At 38.5% G+C, this 14,588-nt stretch overlaps 1 protein-coding gene across 3 annotated transcripts in view; it reads left to right on the forward strand.

The window, feature by feature from the left end:
• LOC122550706 (cullin-5) overlaps window positions 1-14,588 on the forward strand; it is a 74,507-nt gene that overhangs the window by 19,066 nt on the left and 40,853 nt on the right. For all 3 annotated transcript variants that reach the window (XM_087988150.1, XM_043691842.2, XM_087988149.1), the window contains exon 4: window positions 4,167-4,343. In XM_087988150.1, the coding sequence (XP_087844276.1) occupies window positions 4,167-4,343 (177 nt within the window). The remainder of the gene's footprint in view (window positions 1-4,166; window positions 4,344-14,588) is intronic.

Raw genomic sequence — 14,588 nt, forward strand, 5'->3', positions numbered from 1 at the left:
GACTTAGGCAAAAATATTCAATAACTTTATCTTGGCCACACTGAGTAAGATTTTCAACTCAGAGAAAAACAATATTTCTTTTCATCTTAGTCTTAAATGGGAGACTCCTTTACTTCTAAGCTGTCCCCTAGTTTTCTTCCCTCTCTCAAGGCGAATCATCATTTCAGCATCTATCCTTGTCAAAACCATCTCCTAAATTCCAATTGATAAAGACTCCAATTGTCCAACCTTTCTTCATAAAATGATGCCCCCATCCCAAGTACTACTCAAGTTAACCTTCTTTGAACTGCCTCTAACATACTTGTATCCTTGCTTAAATATGGAGACCAAAACTATATACAGTATTCCAGATTCCAGAACACCAATACCCTACACCAACGGTTCTCAACCTTTTGTATCTTGCATGCTACCAAACAACTTATCAAAAACCCTGCCCCACCATGTTGTAAACAAAACCCTGCTTTTTAAAAAGTTTTTTTTATGTTTGCATTTTAGTATTGTGTTAACCATTACTGGAAATGTTTAAGGACATTAAAATTCTAATGATTTTGCTGCAAGTTTACCAAATTTCTCTTTATTGTTGAATTGTTTTAAAAAAAAAGTTATTTAGTCATTAGTGAGAAACCTCTGGTTGTATTTCATTGATAAACAAGTGAATTCTTGAAGTCTTACCACATCCTACTGGTTGCAACATAACGTATCTACATTTTTATTCCATTCCTCTTACGATAAATGACAATGTTCCATTTACCTTCAATATCATTTGCAGCAAATTGTAATTGTGCTAGGGCACCAGATCTCTTTTTCTTGTTCTGTAATCTCTTTCCATTTAAATAATATGCTGCCTTTCTATTCTATTTACTAAATATCACATTTTCCCACATTATACCCCTCTTGCCACTCACTTAAATTGTCTACATTATTGAGCAGAATTCAGGTAGAAAAGTAAGTTTTATAAAAAAATACCTATTTTTGTATCATAATCAAACTTAGCAATGTATGCATTAGGTTCCTTCATTGTCACTAATTGTTAAGGTACGTTTCCAGCACTGATCTCTGAGGCACTCCATTTGTTGCATCCTGCTAACCTGAAAATGTTCCATTTATGTCTACTTTGTTTCCTGGTTAATTAACTAATCCTCTATCCTTGCAGAATGCTATCCCAATGGCATGAGTTCTTATTTTGGTGAGCAACATTTGATGCAGCAACTGGTCAAATTACTTCTGTAAATCTTGAGTATAGCACATCCCCAAGTTCCCTTGTATCTGTGTAGATCATAACTTCCCGAAATAACGTGACTAAAATTACCCATTCACGAACCCATATTGACTCTGTCTGGTTACATCCACAGAAGTTGTCTGCATCTCCAGGAACATCAGTTAAGAGTTACTCTGCTTCAGTCTAAGGTGTAGATGCTGCCAGGACTTAGCAATTTGGGAAAGGAAGAGTTACCTGAACAGTTTTATCTAGACACAGGTTGTGGTCTCATCCAGAGTAGTATGGATCTGATTTGTTGCGGAAGTGGGTTCTGCAGATGCTGGAGATTACAGTCAAGATCAGGGTTCATCAAGGCTTTTGCCCGAAACATTGATTTTCCTGCTCCTTCAATGCTGCCTGATCTGCTGTGCTTTTCCAGCATGGATCTGATTTATGGCCAGAAGCAGGAGGTGTAACTGAGTCAAGCAGATAAGGGAATAAGCGAGCAACAGTAGCCATTGTGAAGCTGCGTAGGTCCTTATCCAATAGCTATATGTATGGATGACAACAAATCTGCAGGGTAAATGAGAAAACTGACAAGGCACATTGGTACAAACAGTGCCATTTACATGAGATGAATACAAAGGAATGCATTGGTATTAACTGATGGTATTGTTAGGGCTGAATATTGATTTTAGACACTCTATCAAATTTCTTCTCAAATCTATCCTTAAGGAGACAAACCGCAACTCCGTGTAGTTGAAATCCCTCATCCCTAGAAAATTCCTCTAAATTGTACGTCTTCTTTTAAATGCTTTGCATCCTTACTTTGTGTGATGCCAAGAATTAGATATTTTTACAGCAATGCATTGTCAGTAGTGAAGTGCTGCAAGAATCAGTGCTGGGGCAACAAAGGTTGATTACTGGTATGAGAGGATTGTGCATTGAGGAGAGAATGACTTTATTCTGGAGGTTAATTGAGAAGTAATTTCATTGGTGTACACCAGATTCTCAAACGGCTTGAAAGGACCATCTACTGAGAGGCATTTGAGGCCTGTAATTAGGGTGCATAGCCTTAGGATAAGGGGATGGCTATTTTGAACTAAGGTGAAGGTTCTGAATATCCCTACACAGGTGGCAGCAGATGTTTAGCTTTTGAATATATTCAAGACTGAGATGTTTGGTCTCATAAAAGAATAAGAGGATATGGGGACTCTGCAGTTGAGTAGAATTATAGGCACAGATCAGCTACTATCTTATTAACTATTGGGATGCACGCAGGGACCTCTCTGCCTTGCCCCTATTTCTTATATTGTTCAGATTCTATTCACTAAACATATGCATAATGTCTCATTTAAGTTTGAATAAGTATTAAACGTTTGGCATGTTGCCTGAAAGTTTTTTAATGCAGTTCCTATGTGCTATTCAGAACATTCCTTTCTATTTATCTCCTGTAGCAGTTTTATTTCTTGTATCAGTAGTCTCGACATATACTCATCAGAAGTTGGTACTTGTGGTTGAGAGAATTGATTTCCAGATGCACAATATTTTCTCCATTTGCCTCTCCATTTGCACAGTATTTTTCAGCTGGTACAAATATCACAAGTTAGTCTCTTAATTTGAAATTGTGAAAATTGAACAATAACAACAATGTATCACGTGCCCATTTTGTTACATTGCATCATACAGAATTGACTTGGTGCTGTTCAAATCTCATTTAATCACATTTTGAAATGATGAATGATTTAGATTTTTGTATGTACAGATCTACTACAACTATAAATGAAATAATTCCACAGATGCCGATATTCTGTCAGCAAGTAACTCTTTATTTACATGTTTGACACTTCTGTTCTTATCTGTCAGCCAGGGCTTCCTGTTTGGACCAGGTTAACAACCCTAGTCAGGGAACTCATTCTAGAAGGTCCACCTGGCTGACCTCATCACAATCACTACAATAAGCAATTCAAAATGCTGAAGTACTCTTAAATATAGTTAATTTATAATAAAAATTTATATGTTGGTATGCTTTGAATTAAATGTTATAATCTCAGTTGATGTTATTACTGGATCAATCCGTTTCCAGACTGAAAACTGGCTAGCTAGTCCACGTTTTGTTCACCTTTTAACAAGATGGTCTTTTACTGGAACACTAACATGCCCTGAAGATGATTTACAAAGCCACTTTTTCAGAAGTCTGCACATTGGATATTTTTACCCAAGTTGCTTTTATACATTTCAAAAGCTTAAAATGGTGGTATTTTAACCTTGAGGAATCAAAGGTTCCACAAAGCAAGAAGGTCCTGTTTGAAATTCCTCCTCCCTGTTGTTTCTCTCCAAAATTGCACTTGTCTCACTTAGATTGTTTGTTTCCAAACTTAAAGTATTTCAAGAGCCTTTAATGTCTGGCATTTCTCTCTGCTAGCCATTTCATAGCTCATAGCTGTATAGTTGAGTAACTTGGAGTGGTTGTTTTTCAGCCTGTTGGGTTCAACGAATTTTTTGATCATGACCTATGATTAGACATTCGCTGTCTAACTGTGTCCACCCTTTTGATTCATATCCCTTCCTTTTGCAGCCTTGCCATATTTGAGGCCTTGAGCATCAGCATAGCTATCCATATTCCCTGCATTCCCCAAGCATCATTATCTTCATGGAGTTTCCTTAACTATTTCTGGCAACCATTTGTCTCAAAGTACAAATGCAAAAACCCAAGTACAGGCTGTATTTCAATTAATTGTTAGTTATAATAGCTGTTCAGAAATATTCAGGAAGGATTCCATGCCTGAAGACTACTTGTTACGCTTCACTTACGAGATGGAACATGCCATCCCTCCATTACAAAGTCTGTTTTAGGGTATTGCCCAGAATTAGCATTTTTGTGGTCTTTGTCACAATAATATAAAAACAAAATACTGTACTTGTTAGAAATCTGATTTGATGTAAATGGTGTATGTTTTTTTTCCAGAGGGTGCTGAGTCACCAGGATGACACTGCTTTACTTAAAGCCTACATTGCAGAATGGCGGAAATTCTTCACACAGTGTGACATCTTGCCGAAACCTTTCTGCCAATTAGAAATAACTTTAATGGGTAAACAGGGCAGTAATAAGAAATCCAATGTCGAGGACAGTATTGTGAGAAAGGTATGTGGATGAACATTCAATACTTATGAGTTACTGCAAATTAGAGTGTTGATATCTAATATTTTCTGTTTTAATATGGTCAAACCTGGTCAAAAACGAAACAGCTCTATGTAGCTCTAGTATAATGTATTATGCTTTTTATAATACATTGTCTTGGTTTATTAATAAGCAACATGATCATCTGACTTGCCACAAGCAATGCCACAGGAGATCAAGATATGTATTGTGAAAGGTTTAGATTGGTGCACAGCTGTTATACTGGCAAGTCTGACATTTTCAACATAGTCATAAAGAAGTAAACAAACTTTTTTGTGAAAGATTTTGACACAGCGCATGACATTAACAGACAATTTGTATACTGTTAAAATCATTTCAGAATACTTGCAAGCAATTGCAGTTAGCTGAATACTCTTCAGGGGTATTCGTGCAGTGGCCTTAAAGGAGCAGGTCAAATTGACAGAAAACGATCACAACTGTGGTCAGGACCCTAAGCAGTGCCTAGCAAATCTAACTTTTAGACTTACCAGCTGCAGTTTATTTGATTATGCCTGACACTGCCATGATTATTTCTGTTTAAACTGAAAATTTATTTGCATACCTATGCATTTATGAACATATAAAATAGGAGCAGTAATAAACCATTCAAGCCTATGAGCTGCTATGCTGTACAATAAGATCATAGTTGATCTGTTAGTTTTGAGGACCAGATTCCGTTCAGTCCTATTAACCCATGAATCCCATGCCTAATAAGAATTTATCAATTGTGTCTTCAAAATACTTAAGCCAGTCTTCATAAAGCATCTTAAAGTAAGGGAACACTTACGAGGTAGCGATCATAATATGGTAGAGTTCAGTCCACAGTTTGAAAGAGAGAAAGCAAAATCGGATGTAGTGGCGTTACAGTTAAATCAAGGTAATTACAGGGGCATGAGAGAGGAACTGATGAAAATCAACTGGAAGCAGATTCTCGTGGGGAAGACAGTAGAGCAACAATGGCAGGAGTTTCTGGGTGTAATTGAGGACAGAGGTTCATCCCAAAGAAAAGAAAGATTATCCAAGGGGGGGGATTAAACAGCCATGGCTGACAAAGGAAGTCAGGAAATGTATCAAAGAGAGAGAGCCTATAAAGTGGCCAAGAGCACTGGGAAATCAGAAGATTGGGAAGTCTACAAAAACAAACAGAGGATAACAGAGAGAAATAAGGAAGGAGAGGATTAAATATGAAGGTAGACTAACCAGTAATATTAGAAATGATAGTAAAAGTTTCTTTCAATACATAAGAAACAAACGAGAGGCAAAAGTAGACATTGGGCCGCTCCAAATTGATGCTGTAAGGCTAGTGCTGGGAGATAAGGAAATGGCTGAAGGTCTTAATAAGTACCTTGCGTAAGTCTTCACAATGGAAGACATGAGTAATATCCCAAAAATTAGGGAGAATCAGGGGGCAGAGTTGAATATGGTAGCCGTTTCAAAAGAGAAAGTGCGAGAAAAGCTAAAAAATCTAAAATTTGATAAACCTCCTGGCCCCGCTGGGCGACATCCTAGAGTTCTGAGGGACGTGGCTGAGGAAAGAGTGGAGGCATTGGTTGTGATCTTTCAAAAGTCACAGGAGTCAGGGAAAGTCCCAGATGATTGGAAAATCACTATTGTAACCCCCTTGTTCAAGAAAGAGTCATGGCAAAAGATGGAAAATTATAGGCTGATTAGCCTAACCTCAGTTGTTGGTAGAATTCTAGAATCCATCGTTAAGGATGAGATTTCTAAATTGTTGAAGGTGCAAGGTTGGATTAGAACAAGTCAGCATGGATTTAGTAAGGGGAGGTCGTGCCTGACAAACCTGTTAGAATTCTTTGGAGTGGTAACAAGTACGTTAGACCAGAGAAACCCAGTGAATGATATCTATTGAGACCTCACGGGAGGCTGCTGAGTAAGGTGAGGGCCCATGGTGTTCAAGGTGAGCGACTGGCATGGATTGAGGATTGGCTATCTGAGAAAAGGCAGACAGTTGGCATAAAAGGTTCTTTTTTGGAATGTCAGCCGATGACTAGTGGTGTCCCGCAGGGTTCAGTGTTATGGTCGCAGCTGTTCACTTTATCTATTAATGATCTGGATGAAAGGACTGGGGGCATTCTTGCGAATTTTGCCAATGATACGAAGTTAGGTGGGGAGGCTGCAGAAAAATTTCGACAGTTTAGGAGAGTGGTCCAGGAAATAGCTGATGAAATTCAACGTGAGCAAATGCAAGGTCTTGCACTTTAGAAAAAACAGTACAGGCATAGACTATTCAAAAAGCCAAAGTACAAAGGGATCTGGGAGTGCTAGTCCAGGATTCTCTAAAGGTTAACTTGCAGGTTGAGTCAGTGATTAAGAAAGCGAATGTAACGTTGCCATTTATCTCAAAAGGGTTGGAACATAAAAGCAGCGATGTGTTTTTGAGACTTTATAAAGCTCTATTTAGGCCCCATGTAGAATACTGTGTCCAATTTTGAGCCCCACACCTCAGGAAGGACATACTGGCACTGGACCATGTCCAGTGAGATTCGTACAGATGATCCTTGGAATGGTAGGCCTAACATACGATGATCGGCTAAGGATCCTGGGATTGTATTCATTAGCGTTTAGAAGGTTGAAGGGAGATCTAATAGAAACTTACAGGATAATGCATGGCCTAAAAAGGGTGGAAGCTGGAAAGTTGTTTCTGTTAGGCAGGGAGACTAGGACCCATCGGCACAACCTTAGAAATAGAGGGGGTCAATTTAGAACGGAAATGAGATATTTCTTCAGCCAGAGAGGGGTGGGCCTGTGGAATTCATTGCCACAGAGCGCAGCGGAGGCTGGGATGTTAAATGTCTTCAAGGCAGAGATTGCTAAAATTCTTGATCTCGCGAGGAATTAAGGGCTATGGGGAGAGTGCGGGTAAGTGAAGTTGAAATGATTAAATGGCAGAGTGGACTCAATGGGCCGATTGGCCTTCCTTCCAGTCATGTGTCTTATGGTCTTAATGTCACCACCCATGCTGTTTTCTGAGGCAGAGTTCCAAAGTGTCTCAACCCTTTGTGCGCGTGTGTGTGAGAGTAAGAGAGAGAATTTCTCCTCCTCTGTTCTGAAAGAGTGATCCCTAATTTTAAAACAATGTCTTTGAGTTCTGCACTCATCCACAAGAGGAAACATCTTTTCCATGTCCACCTTGTGACGACCATTCAAAATCTTGTACACTTAATCAAGCCACCCTTACTCTTCTTAACTCCAGTGAAAACCAGCCTAGTCTATGCAACCTATCCTCAGAAGACAACCTACTCACTCCGAGTATCAATCTAATAAACCTGCTCTGTACCACTTCCAATGCATTTATATCTTTCCTCATAAGGTCACCAAAACTGTATGCAGTATTCAGGTTAAGGTCTCATCAGTGTCCTGTGTAGCATAACATCTTTACTTTTAGGTTCAGATTTTTCTCATAATAAAGGATAATATCCCATTAGCATTTTTGATTACATATTGTACCTGCCCATATGAGCACTTTAAACATCAGAATGCCTAAAACTCTCAGAATTCTTTAGTCATTATCTCTTTGAGTAATACTCTATTATTCAATCTGCCAAAGTGAATAACTTCACATTTTTTCATTCTACTGTAAGACATAGGAATAGAAGTAAGCCATTTGGCCCATTGAGTCAGTTCTGCCATTCAACAAGATCATGGCTGGTCTGATAACCTTCAGCTCCACTTTCCTGTTATATCCCCATAAGCCTGGATTCCCTTTAATGGTCTCAATACATATACTTAATGACTCAGCCTCAAAAACCCTCTGCAGTAAAGAATTCCACAGATTTACTACCTTCAGAAGAAAATGTTCCTTATTTCTGTCTTAAATGGGTAACCCCTTACTCTGAGATTATGCCCTCTACTGTCCCACAAAGGAAACACACTCTCCACATCTTCCTTGTCCATCCCCTAAGAATCATGTGTTTCAATAAGATCTCATTCACTAGGACCCCCAAATTACGTTCTGCTCCAGCTTTCAGCAGTCTTTCGATATATAAATAATATTCTATTTTATTCTTCCTTTCATAGTGCACAACCTCACGTTTTCCCACATCATATTCTATCTGCCAAGTTTTTGCCCACTCACTAACCTGTCAGTATCCCTCTGTAGGCTCCTTGTCTTCCTCATTGTTTGAATTTCCACCTATTTTTGTGTCATCTGCAAACTCAGTAATAGTATATTTACTTGCGTTATCCAAGTCACCATCTTGAAAATGTACCTTTTAGCCCAACACGCTCTTGAATTAGTTAGCTAATCCTCTATCCATGCAAGTATGCACCATGGGCTCTTTCAAAGTAATCTTGCATGTGATACCTTCATCAAATATTTTTTGGAAATCCAAATATATCCCATCTATTGGTTTCCTTTATTTGTTCTACTTGATACCTTCAAGAACTGAAATAAGCTTATCAGATTTGTCACACATACCACATACCAGATTTTTGCCTGTACTATATTTAGCTGCAACTTCATTACATCTTCTTTTGAACGTACATTCCTACCTTGCTTGGTCTCATCTGTGAATTTAGCTAATTTGCTTTTGCTCTGTTCATCTAAGTTATTAGTATAAATTGTAAAAAAAATTGAGACCTCAACAGGACTCCACTCGTCACATCCTGTCAATCAATGGCTCACCTCCTGTGTTATGGTGTTACCTTCTATACTATGAACTTTAATTTTCCGTAATAACCTTTCATGTGTTGGAACCTTATCATATGTCTTTTGGAAATCCAACTGTAACATGTCCGTGGGCTCCCTTTTATCTACAGTGTGTGTGACTCCTTCAAAGAATTCCAATAAATTGGTCAAAGATGATTTTCATTTGAAACCAGACTGACTGTTCCTGATTGTCATGTTTTTTTCTAACTGTGCATCTATAATCTCTTTAAATATCAATTCAGCATCTTCCCCATATATTGAGATATCTGACTATCTCGCTTCATGCTTCCTGCCTCCTCCCTACTTGACAAGGGCATTACATTTGCTATTTTCCAGACTGATAGAACCTTACTATAGCTAATAAATAATGGAAACATAATACCAACACATTTACAACTTCATTAGAAACCTATTTTAAGACTCCATCTTGACTAAGAGATTTGTCAGCCCACAGCTCCATCAGGTTGCTTCATGCCACTTCCCTCATGATTGTAATTTTAACAAGTTCCTTTCTCCTTTTAACCTTCTGATTCACAGCTATTACTGAAATGTTTTTGATTAATATTTGAATAATGTAGAATTTTTTTGACAGGATTAACTGATGCTGTACAAGATTTGATACTTTCTTTGGTTAACGTGCGTGTATATTGCACAATTGTGCACTTAGAATAGAAATCAACGTGAACTTTTAAATGATTTTCTCCTTATTGTACTGGATATGTACTTTGTTCTATTTTAAATGATTCTAAAGCTGTTAATGTTATTGGATTTATGTTAACATGCTTTAAAGATAATTCTAAAGTTAGGATCAATTTTCATTAAAACATAGTACAGATTTGTGCAGGCATGATTTAATCTATTTTTGACTTTATTTTGATGTCAGTTTTGGTAACAATTGCATCTCTGAGTTAGAAATTTCCATTCATGTGACTTGAATAGAAATAGAATGTGAATTGAGATTGCGTTAGTGAGGAAATGCTGTACTGCTCGGTGTTATTTTCATGTGCTGCAAAGGAAATTGTCAATGTGCAAAGGGTCAGATTTGGTGGGCTGCAGAAGTTGATGTAAAACCTTACTTCCTTTATCAGTACATGGGGAAGATGTTCATAAATAAAGGGTTTGTTTATTGTAATATCATCAGCTCCCTTCAAACTGTATACAGGATATGTAGAGTCAAGAACATTATATTACTCAGCTGAAATCTAGTTAAAGGATAAAGGATTGAATAGACCAGTTCATAAAGATATAGTTCACTTTCCATTTAAAAGTTGGAAACTCTGTCTTTGTTTTTATATAATTTTATACTAGTTAAACATGGGGGAACACCAAGTGTAGTCATTTGATGAAAGTGGGTTCACTGCCAGTGGATAATTGGAACTCAAGGTTTGCAGATATAGTTGCAGCTTTGATTTTTAAAATCAGACTGTAGTCAATAGAGAAATAACCAAGCAGGTGGAAACGACTTGGCACTTTGCAGTTTGTGCATTCTCAGATTTACATCGAAAGTTGGCTTTGGACAACATAAACACATTGAGCATGTGGCTTTCCAGAATGAGGAATGCCTGGCAGCTCTGCAAACAAAATCCCATCCTGGGAAGCAGCCACACAAATGAACTGAAGAAAAAATTAATCATCTTGTTGAGCTTGAACAGAGGTTTAGTGGCTGCTACACAAGTATCCTTATCACTAAAACCACTAAACAGATCGCTTATGAAAGAAAAGAATTACAGAATTTTACATGATAAGACTCCCATAACAAACTCCTTTGGAAGGAAGGCTTCAAAAGTGAAGTTAATGGATGAGATTGCCATCCTCACGGAAGAGCATTTACACCTAAACAGAATACTTAGATACCTGGTGAGTATCCAGAACATTGGGACTGGGATGATCAGATCATGCAGGCCAAAACATTTACAGATGTGCAACTCAACCGTCAAGTCTGGGGGCTCACCATTGGGCTACTCACACCCATAACTGAAATGGTATTGACTAGAGATCAGTTAAAGGAACTTAGTTAAACAGAGAGCAACATCTAAAGGTAAGAGCCACATAAACAATGGTGAGAAGAAAAGAAGGCCAACTTGGAGAAGCATATTTCAGACTACTCAAATTTTATATAAAAGAACAGGCAGACTGTGGGAGCATCAGTCATTTCTTCCTGCCCCTCATCATAGACTAACCAGAGAAAAGTTTTCAAACAAAACCTCCCACACCTAATAATAAGGCAAATTTGAGAAAATGTTTTGGATATACGGAAATCGCACCACAAATGAAGCCAATAGAGGAAGGATAAGTAATGTTAACCATTAAAGGGATTGGTGAAAATGGTGTAGCAGATCCAGATGGGGTGTGCTTTAGAAAACCTGTATATCCCCCAAAAAATACTTTATCACCTCTTCTCTCTTCATGTGAAATCTAAAATAATTCCAAGTGCATTGAAAAATAGTTGAGCAATCTTCACACCTATATCTGAAGACCCAGATCTTCTGAAGAACATACATAGCTGGTGATCCTCCCAATGTTACTTCATCTCTCTACACAAGTCATGGCCAAAAGACTGAGCGACACATTTGAAATAAGCCCCAGACCAAAAAAAGGCTCCTTGTCACAATCCCTGGATATTTCAAAAACATTGCTATCCTTCTAAATGATGAGGAAGTAAAATAAAGAAAATAGGAGAAGGTGTAGCCATTTGGCCCTTTGGCCCTGCTCCACTTTTCACTGTGATCATGGCTGATTATCTGATGCAGTGTCCTGTTCCTCCTTACTCCCCATACCCTTTCAATCCATTAGCACAAAGAACTTTGAATATTATCAAAGGTGAGTTAGATAATGTTTTGGTTTCAACTGCTTTCTGTGGCAGAGTGTTCCACAGACCCATCACTCTGTAGGTGCAAAAGTTCCACTCATCTCAGTCCAGTATCCACCATATACTTAAATTGTGTCCCCCCTCCCCGTTCTGGACAGTCTAATCATCTCTATAGGTTTAACCCAACTAGTCCTGTTAGAATTTTATAAGTTTCTATGTGATCTCCCACTCAATCTTCCAGTGAATATGATCCTTATCAATCCAATCTCTCTTTATACATCATTCCTGTCATCCCAGTAATAAGTACAAAGTGAGGACTGCAGATGCTGGAGAGTCAGAGTCGAAAAGTGTGGCGCTGGATAAAGCACAGCAGGTTAGGCAGCATCTGAGGAGCAGTAGTATTATGGACTAGGTCAGACCACTCAAAACATTCTTAAGCAGGCAGCCCAGACTATAACTTTGCAATTTGTTTCGGTAAGTGTACAGTAAAAATTACCCAGATTACGTTAGCGAGGTTGACTACCAGGTTTAAAACAGATAAAACATTTATTCACAAAATTACACAATGAAATTCTAAGAACAGAATAAAGAACCGCTTCAGAACTCAGTCTATCCAAACTAGATTTACACAACAGTCCCAATAAGCAAGCCCCCTTTAAAACGCAGTACAAAAAAGGGTCAGATGTTTACAGGTTGAAGTTAGAAGGGCAGAAGAGAGAGTTTGTTTCCACACAGCTCACTGTTGAAATCCCAGGCAGTTCTGAAGTAAACTGCTCAGCTGGAGAGCTGAGCACTCCCCTTTCATTCTACAAGTTACTTCTAAAACATGACCACTTTGGCCTGAAGTCTCATCTGCTTACGTGTAAACAAAAGGCCTCTCAAAATCCTTCTCATCTCAGTATCAAACCAGTCTGATTGGAGCCCAGCCTGGTTTATTACCCCTCTGAAAAAAATCAAGGACATAACAGAGTTGTCATTTCGGGCCTAAGCCCTTCGTCGGTTGGTCCATATACCTTTGTTGCTCTACCTCCATAGTCAGAACACCCTTTCTCAAATAAGGAGACCAAACCTGCACATAATACTCCAGGCATGGTCTCTCAAAGGCTGTGTACAATTACATCAAAATATTCCTGTTCCTGAACTTGAATTCTGTCACTGTGAAGGATGGCAATAATGTACCATTTGCTGCCTTCTTCACCTGCTATTCCTGCATGCTTCTTTTCAGCAACTGGTGTACAACTATACCCAGACCTTGTTGTGCCTCCCCTTCGCCAATCTATGTCCATTTAGATAATAATCTGTCTTCCTGCTTTTGCTATCAAAGTGGACAATCTCACATTTACCCACATGCATCTGCTTTTGCAGGTTTAAAAGTATAAGAGGTGAGTCAGGAGTTTCACCGTTAATTTTTTTTAAAAAAAGAGGAGTGAATTGGTGAGCATGTGGCTGATGCAGTCTAGGGGCAGAGCTTTGGTGCTAGAGTCACAGTGCCCAGAAGGACAACCAGCTGACTGAGTGATGTTAATCTTTATTTGATTCTACTTTATACTGTTTTAAACTATTGTGAATCTATTCTGCTACTTTAATACTGTAAGTTATTGATTGATAAGTAACTGCCAATTTATCTACTGTAAGTTGCTTTCAGAGTAAAGGTAAAAAGGAATAATATTTTGCAGACTAAATTTTCTATTGGTCTTTAGTTATTTAAAAAAAAACAAATTAGTTAAATAGAATAGAGATACAGGTCATGCGATGTGTTGCAGCTGCATGATGTGGGAGCTGTTGGACCCCATTTTGGTTTATAGAGACCACCTCTGTAGTATGTGTTGGCCGCTCGAGGAACTGCAACCCAGAATTGATCAGTTGGAGTCTAAGTCTTCAGCACGGCAACCCGTCAGAGAGGGGAGGGAAGTATTAATTGTTTCAGGAGGCTGTCACATCCCTTCGAGTAACTACCCTGAATTTAGCTAGAGGTTAGGGAATAGGAGGGTGAGGCAGGTAGAGGGATCCATGAGATTGTGCTGAATAAGCATCAGCTGTTGTCCTTGTCCAATGGGTTCAAGATTCTTGCTCCACATGTGGACAAAAGAAAAAACAATAGGGAAAATTAGCAAGCTGACCATAGCACCATGGGACAGGAAGCCATTTCAAGATGGAGAAAAGAAAAATGAAGTCGAATTGGAGATAGTATAGTCAGGGAATAGATGCTGGAGAGAGATTCTGCTGAGGGAATTAAGAGGAGCTAGGGGTTAAATTAGAAAGCACAGCCAAAAAGGTAATCTCTGGGTTACTACCTGAGCTGCGAGCTGATTGGCACAAGATCAGCAAGATTACAGAAGTAAATGTGATTCAGAGATTGGTGTGGGAGAAATGGGTTCCAGGTCTATAATTCCCTGTTTTCTCTTACTTTTTTTTTTAAAACAGTGGGGTTGCATGAGCTATCCTTAATTCATAGTAACTTTTTCAGAGTCCATAGAATCTTGAAAGCTGACCACCAATGCATCTACTATTTCTAGAGGCCCTTTCCTTAAGTATCCTAGAATGTAGAGTATTGGGCCCTGGGGATTTATCAGCATCTAATTCCATCAATTTCACCAACACAATTTCCTTATTAACACTCATTTCTTTCCGTTCCTTTCTCTCATAAGACCCTGTGATGCCCAACATTTTTGGTATGTTATTTGTGTCCTCCTTGTGAAGGCGGAATCAAACGTATTTACTTGTTCTACTA

This window comes from Chiloscyllium plagiosum, unplaced genomic scaffold (assembly GCF_037043375.1).
Source record: "Chiloscyllium plagiosum isolate Xiang-an unplaced genomic scaffold, Cpla_swu_hap1 HiC_scaffold_6, whole genome shotgun sequence".
Lineage (NCBI taxonomy): Eukaryota > Metazoa > Chordata > Chondrichthyes > Orectolobiformes > Hemiscylliidae > Chiloscyllium > Chiloscyllium plagiosum.